Source organism: Crotalus tigris, unplaced genomic scaffold (genome assembly GCF_016545835.1).
Source record: "Crotalus tigris isolate CLP2741 ecotype Arizona unplaced genomic scaffold, ASM1654583v1 scf7180000024370.6872682, whole genome shotgun sequence".
In the NCBI taxonomy this organism is placed as follows: domain Eukaryota; kingdom Metazoa; phylum Chordata; class Lepidosauria; order Squamata; family Viperidae; genus Crotalus; species Crotalus tigris.
Window position 1 is genome coordinate 5,944,877 of NW_024100540.1, and position 27,912 is coordinate 5,972,788.

The 27,912-nt window shown below is 42.1% G+C and overlaps 1 protein-coding gene across 2 annotated transcripts in view; it reads right to left on the reverse strand.

The window, feature by feature from the left end:
* Positions 1-27,912, reverse strand: part of SEPTIN9 (septin 9) — a 264,545-nt gene that overhangs the window by 173,477 nt on the left and 63,156 nt on the right. The window contains exon 1 of one of the 2 annotated variants that reach the window (XM_039328027.1): positions 26,632-27,570. The exons of the other annotated variant lie outside the window; for it this stretch is intronic. Within the exon in view, the coding sequence (XP_039183961.1) occupies positions 26,632-26,653 (22 nt within the window). The 5' untranslated portion in view covers positions 26,654-27,570. Of the gene's footprint in view, positions 1-26,631; positions 27,571-27,912 lie in introns of those variants that run through there. 2 annotated transcript variants of the gene reach the window in all.

Here is a 27,912-nt window from a genome sequence, read left to right on the forward strand (position 1 = left end):
AACTGGCTTCTATCTCTAAGGCTGCCTGTCTTTGAAGATACATGGAGCTCCTGGCACAACTGGCCAGTGGGAGGAACAGAGACGTGGGTCTGTCATTTGCATTAGCCTAAGAAACTGGAGCACTGGCTGATGGCTTCCAAAGGGAACTTGCCTGAAGTAATGGAAAATGTAATGGAAAATGAATTAGGCTCTGGATTTTCCTTTCCAACAGATTGCCATCAACAGGTTTCGTCCTATTCTTTTTGTAAGGTCACCAGGTACTCTTCAGCATGTAAAGTCATCAAATACTTTTGTTTTAGGCAAAAGCACTGCCAAGTACAAACCGTACTACTTGGAAAAATAATAACCTACCCTTGGAATTCTAAGCCTCTTGCAGGGAGGCTGAAGGGAGACTCAAAATATAGAACTTGGTTTGTGCTGAAAACACTCAGGAAATAATTTATGACTAGTCTCTTCACACAGTTCTTCACTCATTCATTCCTGAGGATGCCATCAGACGATGATTCTTCTACATCATTGCCTTTCAAGTTAAAGTCACATTTTAAAGTGCTAGAAGATGCATTTTAAGTGTACATATTTAATTAATGCATTATTAAAACTGTAATGTGATTGACTACGATATGTGAGCCAGGCCAGACAGTTAATTTTTATGTGTGAAAGTAGCTAATTATAGGTATAGATGTAGTTATTGTCTCTCCTGCTTACTATCCTGCACAAGCTTGTGTCCTGTGCAATTCTTTCATTGAATAAACTGACTGCATCATTCTCTGTCTAACACCGTGTTTCTCAACCTTGACAATTTTAAGGCATGTGGACTTCAACTCCCAGAATTCCACAGCCAGCATTGCTGGCTATGGAATTCTGGGAGTTGAAGTCCACATGCCTTAAAATTGTCAAGGTTGAGAAACACTGGTCTAACATGATGCTTTTTTGTCAAAGAGCTTCTGGAGTTGAATGTAAGGCGAGCTGATTATATTTCCACGAGTAAAGGTTGGCCATTTAGAAGCAGAAATATAAACCATTTGTAAAAAGTGGCTAGATGTAAAACAGGATGAGGGTCCTAAACCTTTCATAGGTACGATTAACTTTTTCAACTCATAATGACCACATCTATAGGTTTTTTCCCCATGATGCTCTAACCTGTTCTTTCAAGTTTCCCATGGTGCACTGAGTTCATCCACCAAAATTCAAAAGCACCGATACTCTTCCTATCTTGCTTCTCTCAGTTCTATAAAGTGCCACAGGGAATACTATAGCTTGGATAATTTTGGTCTTTGTAGGTATAGACAAATCACAGCATTTAAATATTTTTTCCCAAGGCCTTCCAAAGTGACAGTCTGTGGCATATTTTTTGATTTGTTTCTTTACTATTGGTATTCTTTACTACTGATGCTTGATCCTACAAGATACAGAAACTATACACCACTTTGGTATCTTAATTTTCATTTCTAAGGCTGGCTGTTCTACCTGTTGTCATTAGTTTGGTCTCTTTATAGTTAATTTTAGTTCTAGGTTTGTCACTGTACTCTGACTTTTAGGACTACGGCTTGCAGATTTTCTTGGCATTTTCAGCTACCAGGGGAGCGTTGTCAGCATAGTGAAGGTTTGATGTGTCTTTTTTCCAATTTTAGAACCGCACTCATCTTCTTCCAATCCAGCTTCCCTATATTTGGCATTACAGTGGTTGAAATTCTGTCTATGGCACAACTATAAAAAGTCCACAAGTCGTCTTATGTTTGACACAAACATAATGTTGAGGCCAAGGAGATTCCCTAAGGCTGCTTAGGGGCAGGGGCAGGCAACTATGGCCCCTTTACAACCTGTGGACTTCAACTCCCAGTATTCCTAAGCCAGCCATACTTCTGGGAGTGAAGTCCACAGGCCAAAAAGGAGCCATAGTTGTCTACCCAGGCTTAGAGTAAAAATGAATAGAAATAACATGAGCTTCTGCAACAACCTTTCCATTATTCCAAGGAAAACAAACCAAGGTCAAAATGATGAACATATTAACCATTCCATTTCCTTTTGTCCAGCTTTGAATGCAGTAGCAGGAGCAGGAGCTGCCACTAGCCTCTCGGAGTGGACAGGCCAAGCTTCCCCAACAGCATTTGGATACCATTAAAAGCAAACACAAATCATATTGCTGTTGAAAGCTCCAGTAAAGACAAAAATAAAGATATAGATCAGTCCACAACATTGGAAGACATCTGAGCAGAAATGAAAAATTGTTCCTTTCCCTTTGTTGGATTCTCCCTGATGAAAACAATGATTTCATCCAGAGGAAATTACATAGTTTTGGTTCTACAATTTTGTTTTAGCAATTACAATAAACAAATATATTACAGTATTCAGTGCTTTATATGGCAGGCTCTGAGTTATGACAAAGTTGTGGAAGGTCCAGATGCAGGGATGGTTTGGCAACAATTCTGCTTAATTGAAGCCTAGACTGCTTGTTTTTTTCCTCTCTGCCCCAGTATATGTTGAAACACATGTCCACAGACAATTTGCACATTCCAGCTTCATCCAACAATTCCTGTCCTTTCAGCCCTGGCTACACTGGGGATGACGGAGAGTGTGGTCATCATTTCAGTGAGTGCACACTCGTTACTGAAAGCCCCACAATGCTGCTAGATTCTCAGAGATAGGAAATGGGCTTAATAGGCTGCCTTCAAAGCACTTGCATGTCCTCTTGGCCTCCATAGGCATAAATGAGCAGGCCTAAAACAAATAGCTTTATGGACATTTGTTTAGCAAGTTAGGCCTAAACTACACAATCTGGATTTGGATGTACTTTGAATTCTTTCACGCAACAAACATTGACATGATTTTTGTATTTTAGCTAGAAAATCATCAGGCATGCTTGTGAATAAATTCTTTCAACTAAGATTGCAGTCCTGCATTCCATTATTTGCAAAGCTATTTTCAGCCAAAGGCTTGAAAGTTATTTGGACTTTTTAAGCTTACAATGTCAACATTGGGCCACAACCTTCTTCTACAGTACGGCCCGATACATTTGGGAAAGAACAGAGGGGCCTGTTAATCTTTGTTATTGTCCATCCTGAATGACAGGGTCCCAATGCAATTTGCCTTTGATTTGCCCTTGCTAAACAATGCTGTTATAAAGCATGATGTCACATGACCGATCACTTAGCATGGCTGGGGAGGAAGCCTGGGTAGGACTGGTGAAGGCTGCATGTGGATCAAAGGGGCTGGTGGAGGCTGTGGGAAGGAGAGATGCTATGGTTGTGTGTGTGCCACAGAGGGTGGATAGATGGATTGTGCTTGTGAAAAGCCAGGAAGGAAAGTTATTATTGGCAATCACAAAATTGTAGACTTGAGTGCCTGGGTCATGATCACACAACCATGGAGGCAACCCTTGGAACATTGAAGACTGATCCTATGTCCATTTTTCAGCACCAATGTACCACTGAATGGTAGCTGATTAAATGGAGATAAATCAAGGACTATCTGTAAAGTCTTCCTTATCAACATGGAAACGCCACAGAGGTACTTCATGCCATATCAGATGTGTGAGAAGTAGCACAGCCAGTGGTGGGATTCAGCCAGTTTGCACCACTTCGGCAGAACCGGTAGCTAATTTTTTGTTGCCCAGGCCCAGAATGGACTTCCGGAAGCAGCATCCACACAGAGAACTGGTTGTTCACATATTTGAATCCCACCACTGAGCACAGCTAACGTTTGCAAAATATGCAGGGGGAAAAAAGAGTTTATTTTGCTGTGCTTTGCATTATTACTGCCCAATTCTTGCAATACAAGTTTGCTCATTAACTCACATAAAACTCTTAGCAGACTCAGCACCCATCAGAAACATAAGTAATATAAAATACACAAAATAATACAACAGCTATTGACAACAAAATAAGGGGCAAAGTTTTGTTGAAAGACGATATATTTCAGGGCCTTCTAGAGTAAAGTTAGTATTGGGACCAGCATCAAGAGCCAAGCAGGGTTACCACTCAGAAGGCATGATCAGATTCGGCCATACCTCCTGCACTTAACTCTCAAAGCCCCTCCCTAGATCTTTGGACTGAAGGGGCAGAATAATTGACAATGTAGTCCCTGAAAAATCCCGATGCCATGCTGCCAAGCTGCCAGGCTTTATAGAGAAATGCAAAGCCTTTGAATTCAGCTTCCAGTGCAGTGACGTTCAGGAACTTCAACCTAAGAATCATTCTGTTATAGTTTCTGCACCTAGCAGCTTGGCCCCTGCATTCTATAGCAGAGGTCCCCAACCTAGGGGCTACAGCCCAGTACTTGGCCACCAGGCCACCTTAGTGGCTTGCAAGAACGTCTACATGTGCACGTGTTCACCCCCACTTGCGTGGCGATAGCCTCGCCGTGAGTTTTGCGCTGGCACTAGCCTTGCCGCAACTCTCGCGTCGATGCTAGCAGCCCCATTTGCAGAGTGCGCATGTTGGTGGCCCTGGTGGCACGCATGCACAGCTACATTTGTGTGTATGCACATGAACACATAAAGATGCCTGCCCCTCCGTTTCCCACCAGGTTGCCAATCCAGAAAGGTTGGGGACCCTTGTTCTATAGCATTCCAATTGTGGGCAAGAGTTAGCCTAGGAAGACCAGCAAGGGTGTCCTATGACAGGCAAATGAGTTCTGGCATCCATCTGATGTTGTTTTTTTTCCTAACTGTATTATGCTCTTTGAAATATGATTAGGGTTATCCGAGATTTTTCTTACCTGCATGTAGCCCCACCTTTGAGAATACTTCAGAAGTACTTGGTGGTACTACTGGGGAACTTAAATCCATCAAGTCTATATTTCCCTTATCTGGGAAGCATGGTAGACCAGGAAAGGTCTGGGCAAATCTGATGAAAATCTGATGAAAAAGTTATGTCCAGGCAGATGTGTAGCGATCACACATCTGTTTCACTTCAGCACTGCCATCTGGATATCTGACATTCAGCTTTCAGAGGCTTTTTAATAAAGCCAGGTTGGGTGGAAAAATTTTTTCATGAAAAAGTGTCTGTCTACTGACAACCGTTTTCCTTCTTTTTCTTGTGGAATTCTCTATTTTAATCCACCCTAATTCTCTGCTGCTTTTCTATGTCTGCAGGCCTCTAATCCTCCCTGCTCTTTACCAGGGATATGTAAACAAACCCACAGCTGAGGAGTAACGAAAGTATTTAAAAGGTTTCAATAACTGAAACTCCAGGATAAGATGGTACAAGGCTTCTGCGCAAAGAGATTTGAAGATGCTTTGCCTATTTTGTTCGTATTTCAGCATCTAACAAGGCAGGAGGTGCCCTATGATGCTTGTACTGATCCCAGAGAAAAGCACTTGGTGTTTTTTTTTTTTCCTAGCTTATTTGTTGCTGTGCAGCCCTTGCCCCCCCCCTAAATATTTTGCACATGGAATGCAAGCTAGCTGCATTCCACAGCTCTCTTCGGGGCATAGCGATAAGGCACGTAAATTTTTATTAACAAAAACCGCCCAGCAGAAGCCATTTCCCTGGGAGGCCCAATTTGCAATATGGGATTTAAGTGAAAAGCAAATACTGCCACCTAGTGGAAAACATAAATAATATAACAGAATGAAGGACAGAATGAAGAATAATTAAATGATGATCAGACCTTTTTTGATACATATATTTTTAAATCCTACCTTTATCTTTATAAATAACTCACGGCAACAAACATAGTTAATACTTCTTCCTCCTCCTATTTTCTCAACAACAGTCATCCTGTGAGGGGAGCTGAGCTGAGAGACAATTACTGGTCCAAAAATTATCCAGCTGGCTTTCATGCCTAAGGCGGAGTTAGAACTCCCAGCTCCTGGTTTCTACCTTAACCATTAGGCCAAAATAATTTTTGAGGGATTGGGCTGCAATTCTTTTGTGGAATCAAAGGCTGTAGGTAGGGGATGGAGTGCTGACGTCAAGGGGACAAGCCGTACCATCCATACGAGCAAGATTTCTTTGTGTTTCTTTTTCCCAGGGATTCTCTCTCTCTCTCTCTCTCTCTCTCTCCTTAATCTTGGACCATACATACATTTTTATTGACTGATTCTCTCTGTGTGTGTGCGTAACTACCATATATTAAGCTATGTTAGATTTACTCTACAGTGAAAATGTTATATGTTGATCAGAAGGGGCTCTGATGACCATAACCAAGGAGTCCATGGGCAGAGTCTTGATGTTCCCCTTGCCTGATCTACAAAAATGCCCTGGATGTGCATCTAACTTTCTCCACTCCAAACTTTGTCGGGAGTCACACAGAATCCCAGACCTCCATCTGCTCAGGAAGCACCAAAGCATCATACTTCAGAGGTCCTGCAGCTAGCAGATGAAAACACTCTGCAGGACCAGCAAAGATCATCTGAGTTTGAAATCAGAAGGTAAGTGGATATGCCTGGAGAAAAGGAAATAGATAGCAAGAAAGGGAAATTTCTTAAATTTATGGCTGGGCACTGGAATCCTAGCCTAATGATTTGTTTTATTGGTCCAAAGGAGCCCAATCTGGGTGATTTCAGGTTTCTGTAAGAAACTCCTTCAGAAAATGAATACTGCACATTGATGGATGATAAAGTACTGTAGAGAAATGGTCAAAATGAAGTAATACCTATCCAACTCAGTTACAGATGTTGCAACTTCCACATATCCATTCAGACTCACACACAAAAGCCACATGCTAAGGATTCTTAGTATTTGATTTTATATGGTAAACTGAAATTAATAAGGTGCTCAACTAGGAGCAGAGAGACAAGGTTCAATTGCCCCTCAACCATGGAAGTTCACTAAAGGACTTTGGATTACTCATTCTTTCAGCTCAAGCACACCTATCTTACAAGGGTGTCACTATGGTGAGACAATGGAGGAGAGAGCTGTGTATGTGCTTTATTGCTCTTGAAGGAAATGCAGGGTGTGTGTGTGTGTGTGTGTGTGTGTGACAAAATTTGACAGATAAATGTCTACTCCTCTGTCCTGCAAAATGTTTAAATTTGTTAGCTGTGCCTGCTAAAGGACCAAACAAATTTTAGTTAGATAGAGATTTCAGGTTTCAAAAGACAATGGCTGTTCCGTAGCACCTAGCTATTTGCAAGAATGTATTTCACCTAACCAGAAATTAGCAGTATTTCATATTGTATAAAAGCATCTGAGACAATAGAGACTTCTATACAAGTAAGCACATTCGCACATACAACTATACATGGAAAACAGGGAACCAGGACATAACTTTCTACTTAATTAGTGGAGGAGACAGATCACCAAGAGGGAGTTGGCCTATTGCACAATTCAGCTGAGTGCTACTGTCTTGTAGTAACTGACACTCTATCAACACCTATTTCTTTTTTTAAAAAAAAAAAACCCTAGTATGTATATTTGGCAGTACAAGAGTGTAACATTCTTATAGGCTCCTGAAGTTAATGCTGTTCAGGACTGCAGACTGACATTTCATCTAGATCATCAAGTTTCCAAAAGGATTTGCATACATTACTCCAATTATACTCACAATTGCCCTTCAATTAGCCTGGCTGCATCATAATCCCCTTATTACTATGAAGGAATAATTGCTGGAGCCACTCCCTGCTTATTCCCATCCAGGATAACTGCAGGCTTCACCATCTCCCACTGGCCTCAGAAGCAGAGCAGCTAAGCTAAGAATGAACTGGCATCTCGCATGCCTTCCAAAGAGAGGATAGTGCACTTTTCTCCCTTAAACCACTTCCTGGAAAGTGCCTGGATGCTCTGATGAATCCAGTTACCATCCTCCTTCATTACACCCTTCTATCTAAGTGTATAATGTGTAGTTCTTTGTAGACCTTTGGAAAGGTCTCGGAAGCATTAATTACATCAAGCCTGGTAACATCAGAAAAAGAGGTGAGAAGGATGAGAAAGGTCAAGATGGTTAGAAGGGAGGAAGAAACACATTAAAAATGACATTTCAGTTCTGACTTTCTCTGACCCAGCTTCACAACTTGAGGCCATTGGGCTTCTCCGTTCTCATGATCAGACCTTTGCTGCTGCTGTTGACAGCAGACTGGACAGCATGTACCTGACCTTCTAAGCTGAGCTGAAGCTAGTTAATATTGGAGTAGGAGGCCACTAAAAAAATCTGAGCATTATTGGCTAAATTGGGGGGGGGGAACAATTGCATTCACTTTTGTGCTGTTACAAAGATTCATCAATATAGTCCCCAAGAACTAAGATTAACTCAAACTAACCCATAGGCTCAGTCAAGCATTAGCCAAATGATCTTGACAGCATAAAGCAAACTCTCTCACCCAAATGCTCTCTACCTGGGAATAATAGGATATTTTGACAACACATCTGGAAGGTACCAGCTGCAGGAAGGCTAACCTACGTCTCTCCTGTAAGTGGAAAATGCCCCAGGATAACCAAAAGAAACTCTTGGCGTTGTTCTTCAGAGAAAAAGAATAAGCAGTCAACAGATTCTGACATAGCTCAGTAACTATTGGCTTATCAGTTAGACAGGAAAAAAATAATCAGTCCAACTTAAAGAGGCAATCCTCAGTCAAACACAAATAATTCTGCTACAAGTTTCATGACTTAACTTTTGAGCTTACCTTCAAGGAAGGGAAGACATTAGAGATTATGAGATGCAGGAGATGTATGTCTGTATGTATGTGTTTGTGTGCACGTAGGGACAGAGAGATTGTGCAGTCATGATTATAGGGACAGAGTTTATTTTTCCACAATAGTGAAACTGCTTCTATTTCTACTACTATGAGCCTAGCATGCCCAACTCTGCAGTGTCATTGACAGATAAATGCTTCAGTTATTCCAATGGTGGTTAAATAATCAGTTTTTTGTTTTTGTTTTTTCTTCTCCAGCCTAGTTTTCACTTTATTATTACTGTACAGGGTGCTGCATGAGGGTGAAGGTTCCCTCTCCAAGCTTGTGGGTTGGTTTCTGAAGGTTTCACTACCAGGCTAGGTAACATCTTCAGCGGCATCTAGAACAGAGGTCCCCAACCTTTTGGGCACCAGAGACCGGTTCCATGGAGAGAGGTTTTTCCGTGGACTGGAGGGGGCGTGGTTTGTGTGCTGCCTGCATCTTGTGGATGGGGCTTTGCTTGTTTGGTTGCTGGCATGCCATGCATGCATGGCCCCTGTACTGGTCCACAGACCAGGGGTTGGGGACCCCTGATTTAGGGGATCCCCTAAATGCCATTGAAGATGTTACCTAGCCTGGTAACAAAACATTTGGAAACCAACCCACAGGCTTGGAGAATGAACCTTCACCCTCATCCTACATGTGAGCTACAGATATCCGCCACTATTGCAAGGGTGCTGCATATCAGTTTACCCAAACATTCTTTCATAACTTCCAATTCAAGCCCGAGGCTTTTCCAGTTTGAAGGAGAAGACATCCCCTTCTGCCATTTTCATTTCCACAGACCAGCTAGATTGGCCATTGACTCCAACTTCAACCCTGGCTGTGTGAAAGGTCAATACTCATTTCATATGGGACATAAAGCCCAGCTATTCAACATTACCTTGCGTCTCTTCAGCTCCTGTTGGCTACCTAATGATAGGGATGGTCCTCTATGGCCGGAAAACAAACCACAAGAAGTGATTTTCTCTGGATTTGACCCACATGAAGAACAACTTCAATCAGTGAAGAAAGGGCATTTCCAAAATAACTCTTCTATTCAGTAATATACATCTGTACACAGTTCCAATGAAGAATTCCAAAAGAACATAAAAGTCTCTAGTTTTTCTTGCCATGTTTGTAAAGTAAATAGGCAAAGAGACATTTTAATCTTCATGTATAGTGAACACAAAGCCATGTCTGTTGAGTACATCTGAAACACACTGTGCTTTGTCCACAGGCCAGAAGAGGCCCTGGGATTTAAAAGAGTTTGCCAAAGGTGCATGAGAGTCAAGACGTTAGCAGAGACCAAAGTGAACTCTTGACATTCTGTGACCCATTTATTGATGATCCTAAAGAATAACACGAAAAACCTCAGTATTTCACTGACTATTTTCATTCCAGTATCTATGCGCCAGTTCAAATATTCTTTGACATTCCAAATTCTGTCTGGGGTTAGAATGCTATACAACAATGGTTAAACAATGGTATTTGCAATCATAAGAAATGGAAATGACCACCAACTTAGATGAGTCAAGTAGATTATAAGATTACCAGTGATTGCTACTCATGACAATAGTTGTGGTGTGCTTGTGGCCTGTCAAAACCACCTTGGTTGGCCATTGTAAACAAAAGCAATGTCCGATAAGATGGCTCTTTGGTCACATCCAACAAAGCTCTCTTATAGCCTTATTTTAGTGGATTCTATTATATCAGAGTATGAGAGAGATTGATGGGGAGAAGACCATTAAAGTGGAAACATACATATCCATGGTCACCTATCCACCAATTCCCCAAACAGAAACCAGTATCAAGTGACCAATGAATGGATTTAAAGACAAGAAGGTCCTGGGACAAAAATCAAATGAATTAAATAACAAAATCAAAACAATTACATGCTTTATTCTGTGGCCAAGTCCAGGCTTCAATATGGCAAGAAAGCTGGAAGTCAGCAGAAATGCCAAAAAGATGGATTATACTTTCCTTATGTCCTCCCCCTTACTGGAAAAATCCATGGACATTTCAGATGCAGCCTGGCTGGATTAGCCATTTCCTTTCCACCACTGACTCAGTCTCCTCCAATCCTAACTAAGAGCATAAAAAGTTTCTTGTGCTCCATTATGCCCTCCAGGCCCCAAAGGGCCTGTGATCTTGAACCACATGCTAAGGCAATGAGTCACCATGTGGACCATATACCACATGGGCTGGAAAGGGAAAGAGGTTTCTCCTCTCCTCCTCCCTCCCTCCCTCCCTCCCTGAGAAATCTAGATGTTCTCTAGCCTTCACTACCTGCTTCCTTCTGCCCAGCTCTGGCTTCTGGCCTTGACTCTGACAGCTACACTTTTTAGATTTTCTGGCTTACCCTTCCTGCAGGCTAGTTCAATTCTGAAAAGGTAAGCATCTGAAATAATCTGAAACTAATAAAAGTCCAGGGACAATTGTCCTGAAAGCTGAACTATTACTCACTTGAGAGTGAGGGATGGTCATATTGGATAGACAGGACAAAGCACGGATCAACCAAGGAGACTGGGAAGAGATGAAGGCAGAGCTGGGTGAAACAGCTGCTTCTGCAAAATGTAATCTGGAGTAAGAAGTCTGAGGGGTAAAATGAAGCCCTCAGCCTTTGAAAAAAAAGGAATTGGGGTCCGAGTGTCTTGTAACCAGTGAAGGAGCATGGGAGACAGCACATAGTAGTAGACAGTATCTGTTTTTTGGAGCTGGAATCTTGAGGCTGAGTAAAGGAATTCATCTTGCGATAAAATGTTTTAAGTCATTTGCATGAACATCTCCTGCACTTTCCCCCTGCATTTACCCACAAGTGGTCAATCACTCTATAGCAACTCAGACTGACCCAAGCAAATTACTCCAGAATTCAAGGCAGTATTTTTGTGAAGTAAACACAAGAGCAGGAAGGCCCCTTTAGGATAATAAGCCAAGTCCAAGGACAATGCAACAAAGGTATGTTAACCTCTTCAATATCCTCTGGATGTTCTCCAGATTCATGGAACCCAATTCCCATCAGTCCCATGTTGGCTTAGAAAGAAGGGAACTATAACACTTCCAGTGATGGAAGAAGACTGTCTTCTTTGCTGTACAGGTAGTCCTTGACTTACAACCATTTTAACCATACCTTTGAAGTTATAACGGCACTGGAAAAAGTGACTTACAACTGGTCCTCACACTTACAACTGTTGCAGCATCCCGGTGGTCATGTCATCAAAATTTGGGCACTTGGCAATTAGGGTTGCAGTGAAGTGATTTGCTTAACAAATGGAGCGATTTGCTTAACAACTGTGGGAAAAAGATCATAAAAATGGGTGCGACTCAACAACTTAGAAATTCTGGTCCCAATTCTGGTTTTAAATGAAGGATTACCTGTATCTAGTTATGGGGTTCCAAAACAACAACAACAAAAAAACCGGTATACAGAATATAGAATGCATTTTCATTTTTACAAAGACTTGGGCTTAAACCAGGATTCTGGCCAGTGATTTCCCCATTCTCTACTTTTTCTGCCCTTCCCCCAAAGCCTATGAGGCAGAAGAATAATTGCAAACATACTTATGGCTGGAATGGCCATAGAGAACCCTGTCTGGATCCCTTCCCCCTGCTTCCCACCTAATCACATTTCATTGAGTTAACATGATATGGGCCTTCTTTATCCTGCTCCCAACATCACAAATGTACTGCAATTGGACGGGGGAGAAAAATACACTGCTTTAGACCCTGAAATACCCTTAGTGAACTCTCACACACATTCGCCAAAGGCAGAAAAAAAAAATCCCAGTGTAATGAACAGTCTCACAAACACTATATAAGGACAAAGGAAAAACAAGAGGCTGATAATGACATTCATCATGCAGCACACACAGACACAAACTCCCACTTTTAAAATCACATCTGCCCTAGGCTGGAAAGAAAAAAAATCAGGTTAAATGTGCTTAGGCAATACCTCGGGGAACTTTTCCACAAACAGGGACCTGAACTGTCAGATGCAACACACAGTGAGTTATTTATCCGGTATTGGTGTTTACATACCCTCAGCCGGAAAAGCATAGATAAGAAAACATACATTATTGGTATAATTTGTTTAGGTTGCAAAAGGCATTTTTCCTTGATTCACAGCTTTGATTTCTTTCTACGGAAAGCATGATTACACTGTGGTTCTTTGTGCTGCCCTCTATCCCCATGGCTTAATGAGCAATCTTCTGTTCTTTCTGTGTTTGTCATACGGCCCAAAGATAAGCCACATTAGCAATCCTTTTTGATTAGGCAAACACTTGTTTGATTCAGTAAACCCAGGGATTCTAATCTGTCATTTTTGTAAAAGTTGTTGATGTTTAGCACATGGCAAGAAAATATTTTGATATTTGTCCTGGGACATAAACATTAATCAGTAAAAAAATGAGGGAGGGAGGGAGGGAGGGAGGGAGGAAGGAAGGAAGGAAGGAAGGAAGGAAGTCAAATCACCTCTACTGTTGCTTTATTAAACACATAAGCCAACATTTCAGAATAGGGAAAAGGGACATGTGGCAAATATTATTCACTATTCACTCAGAGGGGCATACACTCAAACATGACATGTCTCTCCATTTTCCTTCTCTGTCTCTCTCCCTCACACACACATACACACAGACACAGACACACACAGACACACACACACACACACACTTCTCTACCATACCTGAGTACTTGTTTGTTCTTCAAGCCCTCATGGTACCTTTGAAAGTATAACCAAACAAACTTTCAAATAACTTACCTTATAAGGGAGATGGGCAGCATACAAATTAAATAAATAAAATAAAAATAATTATTTCTCATGCTTACAGCCTTCTTCATATACCAAGCTGGGACACCTTTAATCATTTCTGGTAAAGATTTCAAGGGTTATATTCCAAGGTTGATGGGGCCAAATTTAAGAAAGCCATTTCTCCTTTTCCTAAAAGACTTTAAGGATGCTAGTTACATATTGTTTACCTTTACTATGCCATAGATGCAAGGGCATTAGACCTGGCATGGCCTCTGAGAAATGAGTTACATTAAATCCTGTGCAGATTATTCTTAGGAAAGCAAGTATAATGGCCTCTTCCAGATAATTAAGTAATAACCTGCCCTGTCAATTATGCAACTTCTTCCAATCTCTGCTCATTTTCTTTCTGGCCAAGACAAAACCCCGTCTGTGGAGGGTGTTTTTTTTTTTTCCCCTAGAGAGTTGTTAGATAGATTGCAATTCTATATATGCCTATTTATCTGCGAATTCAATGAGACTTACTTATCCAGGTAAAAGGCCAGAAAAATAATAGGCTAAGACTGCAGCCCTTAAACATAATGTAAACAATGCAAGCAGAATCTGACCGCGTTTATCAGCAGTTTTGAAACAAAATCAAAATACCTTCTCTACTTCCCTGTCACCCTCTTCTGACAATTGGGCTATCAAGTAATGTGTAAATGAAGCATTACCAGAACAAAAGATATTTCTTTGTTTTTGTGATTCAGATTATCAATTTGTGACTAATGCCTTTATCAGAGATAGCTAGTATCGGACACAAAATCTCTCTTCACTAACATTGCTCAAGCAAACAGTAAATTTGAACCTGGGATACAACGGGAGCCATAAACTGCGTATGGGAGGCAATTAACCAGGGTTGTTTATTTACCACTATTGGGTTGACTTTGCCCTTAATTGGTTACAAAAAGATTATAAGTCCAATAAGATCAATCTTTCACTGATAATGTGCTTAAAATGAAGAAACCTAGATGTTCCCTATTGGGGGATGGGAGCAGTGGTGGGATTCAGCCAGTTCGCACCACTTCAGCAGAACCGGTAGCTAATTTTGTGTTGCCCAGGCCCAGAATGGACTTCCGGAAGTGGCATCCACACAGAGAATCGGTTGTTCAGGTATTTGAATCCCACCACTGGGTGGGAGAGAAATAGAGCTAATTCAGAAAGTCCTTGACTTACAAGAGTTCTTTAGTGACTGTTCAAAGTTACAAAGGCACTGAAAAAAGTGACTTATGATAGTTTTTCACATTTACAACCATTGTAGCATCCCCATGGTTACGTGATCAAAATTCAGACACTTGGGAACTGACTCACATTTATGACCATTGCAGTGTCCTGGGGTCATGTGATCAACTTTTGAAAACTTCTGACAAGCAAAGTCATTGGGGAAGCCAGATTCACTTAACCACCGGGATTACTAACTTCACGACTGCAGTGACTCACTTAACAACTGTGGCAAGAAAGATCGTAAAATGGGGCAAAACTCACTTAACAAATGTCTCCTTTAGCAACAGAAATTTTGGGCTCAATTGTGGTCGTATGTTAAGGACTACTTGTATCAAACAGCCAATCCTAGAAATTTTAAGGTGGTTTATAGATACAATGACCACATTTTCTTGGAAAAAATAAGGACAAATCTGAAAAGTGGAGAAATCAAAAAGAGGTTCATATGATCATTGTAGCTATAGAGCAGTGATGGCGAACCCAAACCCACTTAGTATCGCTGGGTGCCAGGTGGGTGTGGCCCACTCGGCAGGTGCAGCTACAGTGGGCTTGGCAGACTGGGTGGGTGTGGCCATTGGATGGGTGTGGCTAAAGTAGTCATGGCAGATTGGATGGGCATGGCCACCTTGACATTGCTTATGGGGAGGGACACCTGTGAGAGCCAGGCAGGGTTGGGGAAGATCCAGGGGGTCTCTGGCGGGTGGGATGGTAGGCTCCCCAATGGCGGCTCCAGGCAGGCTGGCCTTAGGTCAGTGATGGAGAACTTTTAGAGACCACATGTGCTGAGGCGATGGAGCGTGCCCACAGAGAGGGCTCCGCGTGCCACCTCTGGTACCCGTGCCATAGGTTTGCCACCACTGCTATAGAGTCCTGCTTTGGTGAGACAGGGTTTTGCCTAAATAGCATTGTGCTATAGGCTCACCTCTTGAGATGGCAGTCATCCCTAAGAATTGATAAGCAGGCAAGCATTGAAAGGGTAATCTAAGGCAGGGCTTTTCAACCGGTGGTACGCATACCACCTGTTGTACTTTTGGCACCTGGCAGGTGGTATACGACCATCCTAGACAAGTGTAGAGGGGGAGGGGAATGAGCTGCAGGGCTGTTGGGGCTCGGCAGAAATCCCAGGATCGGCATGTGCAGCTACAACTGATCGGCACTTCTATCGGGACTGGACAGGAGCCCAAGATCAGCATACGCAACTACAGCTGATTGGTGCTTCTGCAAGGTTCTGGGGGCTGGGCAGAAGCCCAAGGATTAGCATGAACTTCTGCAGGGCTATGGGGGATTGACAGGAGCTCAGAATCGGTGCGTGCAGCTACAGCTGATCAGCACTTCTACAGGACTATGGAGGCTGGACAGGAGCCCAGGATTGGCATGCGCTTCTGCAGGGGCGAGACAGAAGCCCCAGGATCGGCGCTTTTGGCGCACACGGAAGAGAAAACTGGGGGGGAGAGGAGAGGCTATAAAAAGAGGTTTTGGTGGGAGAGGGAGAGGGAAAAAAAGACAATGGGGAGGGGAGAGAATGGGACTGCAAAAGAGAGATGGAGAAGCAGAGAAGCACAGCCTTGAGAGGAATCAGCTGGAGGTTCATGGAAGAGAAAAGGGGGAGAGAAAGGATATTAAAAAAGGGGGAGAGAAGAGAGGAAATTAAAGAGGGAGAGAAGAGAGGATATAAAGGGAGAGAAGAGGTTATAAAAGAAGGGAAGAGAAGGAGAGAGAAGAGAGGATATAAAAGGAGGAGGGAGAGAGGATATAAAAGGAGGAGGAGAGAAGAGGAGAGAATCTGGTTTTACCGTTGACTTTGTCAGAAGATTGCAAAAGGGGATCACATGATCCTGGGACACTGACCATCATAAATATGAATCAGTGGCCAAGCATCGAAATGTAGATTGATCCTAGGGATGCTGCAATGGTCATAAGTGTGAAAAATGATCCTAAGTCACTTTTCTCAGTGCCGTAGTAACTTTGAACAGTCACTAAGCAAATTGTTATATGTTGAGGACTAGCTGCACTTTATCATTTTTTCCCTTTTTTTGGTCATCAAGTTTTTGACAACTCGAATATTGCCATATGCTAAAAGTGGTACAATCTGTGAAAAGATTGAAAAGCCCTGATCGAAGGCATTACAGTTCCTGAAGCAAAAAGGGAAAAATAGTCTCCTTCCATTCCACTTGAATGAGACAATTGGATTGAATTTACTTCAGCACTGGGGATGGGATAAAGTTCTCCATCCCATATGAAGATTTTGAGCTAACTAACCTAGGAAAACTGTATAGCAATGTAGTTTCTTCCCAAAGGGAGTGGAATGGCTGGGTAGCTCAAGTGCCTACAGTTGCTGCTACTGCTCCCCAATATCTACCTCTAGCACAGTGGTTCTCAACCTGTGGGTCGGGACCCCATTTGGGTTGAATGACCGTTTCACGGGGGTCGCCAAACAACGCAGTCCGCCATTTTTCCCCCCTTTTCCTTAGCTGTGCTACTCCCTTTTATTCTATTGGCTTTTGAAAGCCAATAGAATAGACTCTCTTGAATAGAGTCTAATTCTATTGGCTTTCAAAAGCCAATAGGAATTCTCCAGGCTGTCTCTGCCCTGCTGAGCCCGCCAAAAGTCCCATTCTGCAAACGGTGCTGCACCAGTTGAGTAGTCCTCGACTTACGACCGGTTGAGTAGTCCTCAACTTATGACCGGTTGGGGGTCGCGGCATTAAAAAGGTTGAGAACCACTGCTCTAGCAGAAGTTGTCTCATTTGCTTAACAATAGGCCAGGGCTAAGTATGGAAAAACCCCCACCAGGTCTGTGGTTCAGCTTTGGTAGCTGCTATGTCTGAGTCAGAGCCAAATTGGCTCAATACTCTGGCTCCAACACAGAAGGATTTAAGCTTTGACAGATGTGATGTGCTCAGGATGGAGAGCTCACTATGTTTGGATGCCTCTTTCACTCCCTCCCTTCCAGACATAATCAGAATTGCATAGGCTTTCTGTATAGTGGTGCATTTAGTACAAAAAGGCAACACATACTTAAGAACTTACTGTGTATGGAAAGTCTCCCATGACCACAGCTTGTCCAGGTGGCACAAAAAAGAGAAGCCTGTTTCTGCAGAAACATTTATTTCTACAAACTCCAGAGCCTAACTGTTTGACGAAGAGGGAGTGCATAATTGCAAGGATATGATAGTTATTCTGTATTAGGGGTTAGGGCAGGGGTAGGGACTCCATGTGATTTTTAATTGCCATCTGTTCCATGTGATTTTTAATTGCCATCTGTTCAGAATGAGGGAGTAAATAAAACTTTAACACTGGAAGAGGTAAGTTCTACTTAAGCTAATTTTGCTCACAGGCTGGAGATCAGATGGAGACAACATTGTGGGGATATGATAGGAAACAAAATGCTGCCAGGACCTATTTATTCTGTGGTTAAAAGTTCAAATGGGGAAAGATACTGTCTTCCTTTATTCCAATGTTGTGTGACAGCAACCATCTGGGGCATAAAATTAGTTGCTGCTTTGGGAGGAAGAAAGACAACAGGAATGATCTGAAGCAGACATAGACAGGGTAAGGATCAGTAATGAGGATCGCCAATTTAATGCCAGTATATTTTTCTGTTGACTCAAAGAATATATGGAGAAAACATCATTTCAGTGTCCCAAAGATACTTTTTCATGAGGCAACTGGATGTTCTTGTTATTTATTTAGCGTATGACATCTACAGAGGTCATGCAATCATTGATATACAAATTGTGGTAGGGAAAGGTTATAAGTGCGTCCTGTTGACTTCTTAGTGAGAAATTGGAAGTTAGTACATCTGTTGTCTACCACAGGATTCTCCAATCCTTTTCTAAAGAAGCATATCTGCAGATAACTGCCAGGCTCAAGGTCATTCTTGGAAATAAAGACTATATCTGGATTGGTGTTAGCATGCTTGTTCCTAAAATCAGGTGGAACATACAATATAGAAGATATTGAGGAATGATGGAAATCCAAGTCTCAATAGATGAAGGTCTGGAAATTGTGCGGTTTTCCAAAATGCTGATATTTTTCCACAAAACTCTTCCATAGCGCTTTTATATTCCCAGCAAGATCAGTTCTATTTTCAGTCTTGTAATAGTTCTCTTTTAGCTTTGCCTGTCCACAGCATAGGAAGGAAAAGTCTTAGATGGCTTAGATGTTTTGCAATTACATGAGATTATTTAATGTTACTAGAAATTTGTTTTTCGAAAACCGTTTTCACTAAATAAAATACTTTCGCACAACCGTTTTAGTTTGAAAATGCAGACTTAAGTGTTCTCACAGCAACTATTGTGCTCAATGAAATGGTCATTAGATTATCTCATCTGTGCAACTGAATTATGGGTCATCAACCACATCTAGCTGCAAGGCACAATGCAGTCACTCATGTCCTCCCATATTTATAAAACACTCTTGATGAATCAGCCTATATACCTTACCACAAATTATGTGCTTTTATAGAAAAGCAATTCACAAGTACTAAGAACCTATTATATCACAAATAAGGAACAGGCAAAATTTGATGAACCATAAACCCTTTAGAATGCAATGCAATTTACCTGTGTTTTTTCTACAAAGCAAAGGGCGAGAGGGAGAAATACATTCTCAAGATTAAATAACTTTGAAACTGTAATAGAACAATACACTTGAATAACTTTGAGTTTTCAGAATGAGTTCATACAATCAGAGGTAGAATTAGCCTCTTCCACACATTAATTCCACATGTAAACTGAATCCCAGGAACCCACTTTTTCTCCCAGAAATCCTATGCTGCAACTTTCAACCATCCATTCAATGCTTGGGTACAGCTGTCTGGTTATAGAATAGACTGTTGTACAGAAAGTGCAATCCTGCATGCTTAAGATCAACATCAAATGGATATACCCCTGCAGAGCTGAATAGGCGTAAGAATTACTTTCAAAGATTTTCTGAAACCCTAGAGGTCATGGGGCAAAGCCAGACAGCTCAACTTTCACACAGGATCTCTTCATAGGGAGAAGCTAAGTAGAATTAGAGAGTTGTTGGCAAAGGTGCTGCAAGTTATTCTAGTGGCTTGATCTAAACCACTGCTTATTAAATAAACCCCAATTGTATAATTAATATTAACATTTCTGAATTCAAAAAACTTGGCATACAGTAGCCTGCAATTATTAGAAGTTCCTTAACAAAGTAGCATATCTTGATCTTCATAGAAAAGTATCCACTATTAAGTTCTAAAAATTCTAAGATTCCAAGCCCTACATTTTAGCTACTCTCTTACACCACTTCTCAAACCCTAGAGAGTCTGTGGTTCTTATGAAAATGGATAAAATACCCATTAGGTTCTTCAGAGCCATGACATTGGGGAATACTGGTAAAATCTTTAAAATAAAGGCTATTTGGCAATCCTGATGTTGATAGGACATGCTTATTCCATTGTATGACTCAGGAGTGGTACTGAGGAATGCTTTGATGTGGTTCAGACCAAGAGAGGCAGAGTTTAAAAATGAGAAAGTCAAAAATACATCACAGTAGCTCTGTAACACACCATATGCCTTAATTTGTCCCCTGTCTCTGAAATATCACAGGAAGGCAAAGCAAACCCAAACATCTGGTTTGCTTCCGATTTGGTTTTGTCCTTTCCAAGCTCACCATCTTAAAAGCCATAGAGTCTTTAAAAAGCAAATGGAACAAGCAAAGCATATAAAACTGCCTCTCCAGTGATTTGTAGGGCACTCTCTCAAGATAACTAAAACTGAGGATCATGCAAACACCAAAGAAATTATATATGGCAGAGGTCCCCAACCTTTTGGGCACCAGAGACCAATTTCATGGAGAGGTTTTTCCATGGACTGGAGGGGGCTTGGTTTTGTGTGCTGCCTGCATCTCACGAATGAGGCTTTGCTTATTTGTACGGACCGGTTACTGGCATGCCGTGGCCTGATACTGGTCCACAGACCAGGGGTTGGGGACCGCTGACATATGGTATAGGGTTTTCTGCTTGAGCAGAGAGTTGGACTAGATCTAGAAGATGTCCAAGGTTCCCTCCAACTTTGTTATTTCTGTCAAATTACCCAAGCGTACTTTGTTTTAAGCCACTGAACGAAACTCAGTAATAAAATATGTGGTGGAGGAAGATATGCTGTGGTGGTGCAGCAGTTAGAATGCAGTATTGCAGGCTAACTCGGCCCACTGCCAGGAGTTCGATCCTAATGGGCTCAAGGTTGACTCAGCCTTCCATCCTTCCAAGATCAGTAAAAAGAGGACCCAAATAATTGGGGGCAATATGCTGACATTTGTGAACTGCTCAGAGAGGACTATAAAAGCACTATAAAGTGGTATATAAATCTAAGTGGTATTGCTACCTTTAGACAGAGCACGAAACACCAGTGTTAAATCTTGGAGAATAACTAAAATGAAAAACTACTGATGTGGTCCTCAGCAAGTCAATGACGTAATATTAGTTTCATCACCCCTAAACAGCATAACACTATTTGAAAATGATGGACTTTGTGGAAGAATCAGGATTGGCTAGATATATTTAATCCAGGCATTTATAGCTAAGCTTCAGTATAGAAAAGTTAAGAAAGACTCCTAACCTAGTCAGAGGATTCATCATAAAGTACACTTGTGTGACCTTTCAGCTAAGGCAGGCATACAAACTCATGATGTCATGTGATGTCGTACAATGTATCATGACTTTTTCCCCATTGCCAGCAATGGGGTGGGCGCAGTTGATGCTTGACGCATCCAGCACATGGGCCGGCAGTTTGACATGCATGAGTTAAAGTCTAAAATGCCAAAATTGTGGTTGTAGAGCAGGACAGATTCAAGAAACAACAGTTGGTCTTCTTTTTCCCAGGAACATTTGCAACGTGTCATGAAGCCTCTCTGATATTCACTTCAATCTGCACTGGTTTGCTCTTGAGAATCAGAGCATACATATGATAAAGGTGTTGCAATACAAGATTAATCTTTGGATGGACCCAAATTGCCTACGCCTAGACCATCTAATGTCCAGCAAGGTCATACTTTGTTTGTAATTTGTTTTGGTCACTGTTTCTCTTATGCAGAGCAAAGAAGCCAAAGCTTCCATGGAGTGGACACCGTATGTCATTATCCCAAATTACACCTCAGTCTCAGATAACCATACTAAATGAAATAGGGAGACACTGAATCTCTCTCTTACAGGTTTGTGCTTGTATACCAGTTGCATAAGATTGCACTTCCCTTAAAAGAGCAAGTTCACAAACTGGGAGTTTCTTGACTCTCAGATAGAACTGGACTTGCAATTGAAAGTTGTGAAGAGAGCATCCCGGCTTCATTGACACTGATGGATTATAATCTCTCTTGGCTGCTTCTTTTTTATATTGTGTTTTAAACTGCTTTGTTTTATGATTGTTCGCCACCCAGAATCATTGGTTTGAGATTGGCGGCTATACAAATTGAAATTATAATAGAGGTTGTTATGCCAGCTGTGATTCTTCCCAAATGAATATTGGGTGACGGTGATCTATGCCTTGGTTACATCCTGGCTTCCATACTGAAATATGCTCTATATGGGGTTACTTGTAAAAGAAAAAAAATCTGGATTGTGAAATTGGTACAAAATTATTTACTTATTGCTACTAAGCACCAAAACACAGCATGAAAAACATTTAACATATGAAGCACCAAGCAGCCTATCATGACAATGTCATTCATTAAATCTCCACATCTCCCAAACCATTCCTGAAGAGTCAAGTCTTTACAGTCCTTTGAAAGCTTAATAATATAAAGAGGATTAGATGTCCAGAAATAAGCTGTTCCATGAATGGGAAGCCATCACCAACTAGGCTTATTCCCCAGATCCCTGTAGAACGGCATTTTTCTTAAAGGGACTTTCAGCAAGCCCTTTCTTCCTGATCTCCATGGATGGTCAGTTTCAATATGGTGAAGGTAACGTATATCTTTCTAGGTCTCAGCCACTAAGAGCTTTAGAGAGAGACTAACTGGCAACCAATGTAGTTCCCAAAATAGCATGTTACCTGAGAAATGTTGGATCTGTCCATAAACATATGGACAAATACTTGTGCCAGTGGAAGCGTCTGCATGATCTCAAGGACATGTGGATTGTCCACCCCATGTGGAGTGAAGTGAAATATTAAAAAAGGCATGAGTTTCAAAGTTTCAAAATCCAGAAATGGCTACAGTTGGCAGATGAGATGCAATTGTATAAACACTCTCCTGGTACAGTCTCAAGTTTCTAACAAATTAAAAGAATCACATGAGGACTGTACTGAAATATTTAGTTCTTTACTGGGCAGACTGTTTAAATAACTCCTGATATGGATCTACCCAGTAGTTAAGGAGATCCTCTTTTGAAGATGTTTCTGCTGTCAAAGGTCATAGATCTGGCACTAGGAGAATATGGTCTTTCTGGCTAGGAAAAGCATTAGAGCAGCGGTTCTCAACCTTTGTGTGACGGCGACCCCCGTCACATGGACGCACCGCGCAGCGCCGCCCCCTGAGGGGGAAAAATGGCGGATCGCGTTGTTTGGCGACCCCCGTAAAATGGTCGTTCGACCCCAAATGGGGTCGCGACCCATAGGTTGAGAACCGCTGCATTAGAGGATCAATTCTCTAAGCATTTCAAAAATCTGTAAATACCTCTCCTTCAGCAGGATTTTAACAATTATTTGACCACACTATTAATAGCATTTATTTTCATTTGTATTAATATTTAAGTTTGGTTAGCCATCTTGGATGTTCATCTAAGCAAAAAGAATGAGTGGATGAAGACTTCATGATTTGTTAAATATTTCACCATGTCTTGGAGGTTTACTGTCAGAGTACAATGAGGTAGTGCATCATTTTTACAGCTCCTCTGTGTGGTGAACCAATGAACTGAACTTTTTGGTGAAATATTTCTACACCTTTTCTGGACTGATTCTGGCCATCTAGATTAACCATCAGATTCTGTTGGACAGAAAAACTTCATTTTTATGTAAAAAAGATAATAAATTTATGTAATATCCTAAACTCTGAAACATTCCTATACATTGACTACTCTTTCATCAGGGTTACTGATTTACAGGATATAGTGAGCATCAGACAGGATTCAAAAAAGATGCTTTGGCATGTGCCTTAAAGAAAATGAGGCAACTCTCTGCAATTAAAGCAGCCATATCTTTTCCCCAGATTTGCTTTGCTATCCAATGCAACTGTCATGTGATGCTGAGAAAAGAAGTTTTTGCTTTAAAGCGTATATGCCCCTTCTGCTCCAAAGCCTATTTTTGGAACCGAAGCTGATTCATTATTCAGACCTCCTGATTTGTCATTAGTCCTACTTCAGACTTCCTATCTTGTCTGCCATTGTTAATTTACTCTTCAGATTACTAAAGATTACTGATTACTGACTCATTCCATAGCTCCTCATTCCTTGTTTATCCCAGGCATGATTCAATCCTGACAGACAAGCACATAGTAGAATACTAATAGGGTTCCTAATAGGAGGTGCTCAGCTTAATAACTCTAGCAGTGGAGGCAGGGCCCAAAGTTGCCAGTTCTTCCAGCACAGAAGCTCACAAACGATCATCCAGATTCCAGAGTAACAGCTAATGAAAGGATAGCAAACAGCCCCAAGCTCAGTACCTTGACTTTTGGGGGGCAGCTATGGCTGACAATGCTTCTTATTTTTCCAAAATATTTTCCAAACATGGAATGGATGGTTAGGTATAGAAGCATCTGCACCATTGTTTCAATGGAATCTGATCAACACAAAGGCATTTAAATATTAAAGCAGGCACCAGTCATTGAAGGTCATGCAAACAAATGCTATTTATAGCAGATCCTTGTATTTTATCAAACAACTCTATTTGTGGAGTGCATTTCAACAGAAAACCAGTAATTTTCTGACCCTGTGTCTGCCATTTTCCCTTGATACAGACATCATCAAATTCCTGTTCTGCTCCTTTTGGGTTATAATGATGAAACATTCATGGTTACAGCTTTATTTATACTTTGTACAATTGAACATTTTTGCAAATTGGTGGAACAGGACCTATCACCCCTTCCTGGAAATAAAAGCATACAGAAAAAAAATACAAATTTATTTAAAACTAGACAGGACTACTTAATTCTCCCTTGTACTTTAAAAGAGGGAGAAAGGTTAAAGTAGGATTAGCCATCCAGGCTAATCAATTTAGCTTTCCTCAGTCTCCTATGTAACTGAGAAATTTGCAGTCCCAACACATATTGGACATTGGAGAATGGAAAAGGTTTATTGAATATATTGGATATATTACTGCTGCCTAAATCAGAAAGAAAAGTAGTGTTCCCTTAAGCAATAAGCCTGCTGTTAGATCCATGTAAATGTGCAACTCAAACTCTGCTCTTCTTCCACAGAGCCCAGATTAGACCAGAGCTGAGTTCACTTTTTCTTTGCCACTGTTGCGCTCCACCCTTGCTTGGTGGTTTCCTCCAGAACATGTGGTTTTGCTTCCAGTGTGAATACCCAACAAAGTTAGCAACGCCCAGGAGAGCTGAATGGTTTCCCAACTAGTGTTTCACCCATGCCAGGGAGAAAGACAGGTTCTGGAAGTTGGAGGGAGACAAAACATTGTCCACTCTGCTCTATCGAATACATCTCAAAGGTAGGTTGACTACAAATCATTGTAGCTTCTTCATCCAGAAGAACAAAGCAGTAGCTTTCCTCAACAGCATTAAGTGGAAGAATTCAAGGCTGTTCTAGCCATTTCTGGCTTATTTTTTTGCTAAACCAGGCTAAGGCAGAACTCATCTACTGCTGTTCCTCCTCACAATGTTTAAGGACTGAGAGACCAGCAGCAGACTCTCCCTTGAGGCATGGGCCCTGATATGGGCTCAGCCATGCTGAATATTGATTACAGTCCCAAATTCTATTTGCCATTCCACATTATTCTCCAGATAGAGCTGGTGGAAGAGGAGGGATCACACCTAAGGCTACTTGGTGGATGCAGGGAAATAACGAGAGACGTGAGCAACAAACATCTCTGCAGTTATCTGCTGTGTCACATGAGTTCCCTCTATTAACTCTGTTGTTTACAGGTAAGGTATTTTTAAGACCTCAAGAGACCAGCTCAGAGATTCTTTTCAAAGATACCAACTGCTAAAAGTATTGCAAAAAACAGATGTCTCATAAACCTGCCATCAGTCCAGGGCTGAAAAATAATGAACAAAGTAGCTTCAGGCTCTCAGGGAGAGTCAATAGCTGGTTATTGTGTCTACAGTGGTGACAGGTACACAGTGGGCCCATTGTGAGCCTCTTCTTTTACTTAGCAATCAATTTACACCTTGTCTTGAGCAAGTGGACCTCTGCTGAGAATGGTGGTTTCTCAGGCATATGCCATTGGCAGAAAAGCACCACTGTCAAATATACTTGATGATGAAATACAAAGCCCAAGGACAACAGCCTTCTAGTATGTTTCCTAGCCAGGGAACAGGCATATATCCCCCGGATACTCTCCCCTAGCAACCACACCCCTCTTGTTTATCAGCCAATCCTCCTTGCAGCAATATAAAGATCTCCAGAGGACAAAGGAGCAGGCGGGAGAGCTTCTGCCTTTGACACAAGTTTTGGCATGAAAGCCAGTGCTAAACCACAACACACAGGCAAACAAAGCAAGCAGCTAACTTCCAGAACATAAAGCCATCCTTGAGCCACGAGCTGGGATAGACCTTCCCACTCCCAAATTCCACCACCCCCTTCCAAACTGTCAAAGTTCACGCAAAGAGGCTCCAGATCCATTCCTTTCTCTGGCAGATGGGAAAAGCTGAAAACTGAAGGAAGCACCAATGGGATCCAAAAGCTCAACATTGCTTTAACCTCTAATGGGGCTCCTGCAGCCCTATCTACCCTGAGTCCATTCAGGAGGGGGAGGGATAGTGGAGCTAAACAAAAGTCACCCAGGGCTGCCCAAATGCCACAAGACTTTTTCCAGTACAGCCAAAACCACAAGGGGGTGAATGGGGAGAAGGGCAGGAGGCACGGCGTCTACATAGCCGTAGCCAGCTATTCCAGCCACTCACCTGTGATCCGGTCCCTGTCCATGACTGGGAAATAGATTTAGCATCCACGTGTCCCAAAGTGTATTTTAATTACTTTCCCTGCTGCTGCCTTTCCCTGGATTTGCCTCTTCGTCAAAACCCAGCAAAAACAAACGTGCCCAGCCGAATTTCTTCAATGGGTTGCAATCACGAGTGCCTCCAGATTACCACATTTCCTTGTGCGGATCAGACGCTTCTGCTCCCAACTGAAGCAGCTTTGTATCATTGAAAGAAAATGAGCGAAAAATGAGAGATGCCAAAGGCATGACCCGGAAAAAAAAGGGGGGGAACGCAATTTCTCTTCCCCCCCACCCCCCACCAAAAATATATTCCGCCACGTGCAGGACTACTGAGAAACCCAATTCCCCCGCAAGACTCTCTTAAAGGCACAGAGCAAGCACTTCCTCCGCGACAGCGCGGCTCGCTCGACTTGTCATTTAATATCAGCCGGAAAAGGCGCTCGGCAAACTCGGTTCCTTGAAACAAAACAAGCCACTAATCCGTCGATATTAAACGTTGTCCTCGGATTTCTCCACGCTTCATTCGCTGCCGTCGTTTCTCCTTCTCTCTACCTTTTTCTTTCTTTTGGCTACACTACAGCATATAAAACCCCTCTAATAGGACTTACTCCTCCAGCCGGTCTGGCTTTCAAACTGCTTTTTGCTTTTTTTTTTTTTAAAGTCAATTTCTATTTGCTCTGTTCTGCTGACTTCAGTCTTCGGCGGAATCACCGAGAGAGAATCTCGCCCCTCTGCTTGCTACCAGGGAGGATTGCAGCACTCCGTTGCTCCCTGCCGGAGAGGCTTTCTTCCTCCTCGGTCTTGGCCAGAAGCCACAGGGTTGCCTTGGCACAAGGAACTGCCTGTCGGACTTTCCCTAGTCCCACGGGCCAATAAGGCTGAGCTGTTGCAGCTGGCCTAGAAGTGACAAGCAAGGCAATACAAGCTGCCTTGCTACTGGGCTGCTCCTGCAGATATCCTCCCTTTCCCCCCCAGACAGACTGGGCTTCTGCTGAGATCTCCTGTCCGAAGGCTCCAGGTGTGGGCTTTGAAGGTAGAAATGCAATTGTGCAACCACTGTGACCTTATCCACAAGACTGGGTATTATGGTCCATTTCATAAAGGGGTCACTGAGATTTGGGGAGGCTGCCCGCAAAACAAAAAGCATTGAGGGGGATGGTTCATAACGCGAGTTATGCTGGTATGGATCAAACAGGCAGGCCTGGAGAGAATGGTGGCTTGCTAGGAGAAAAGAAGTCTTTTA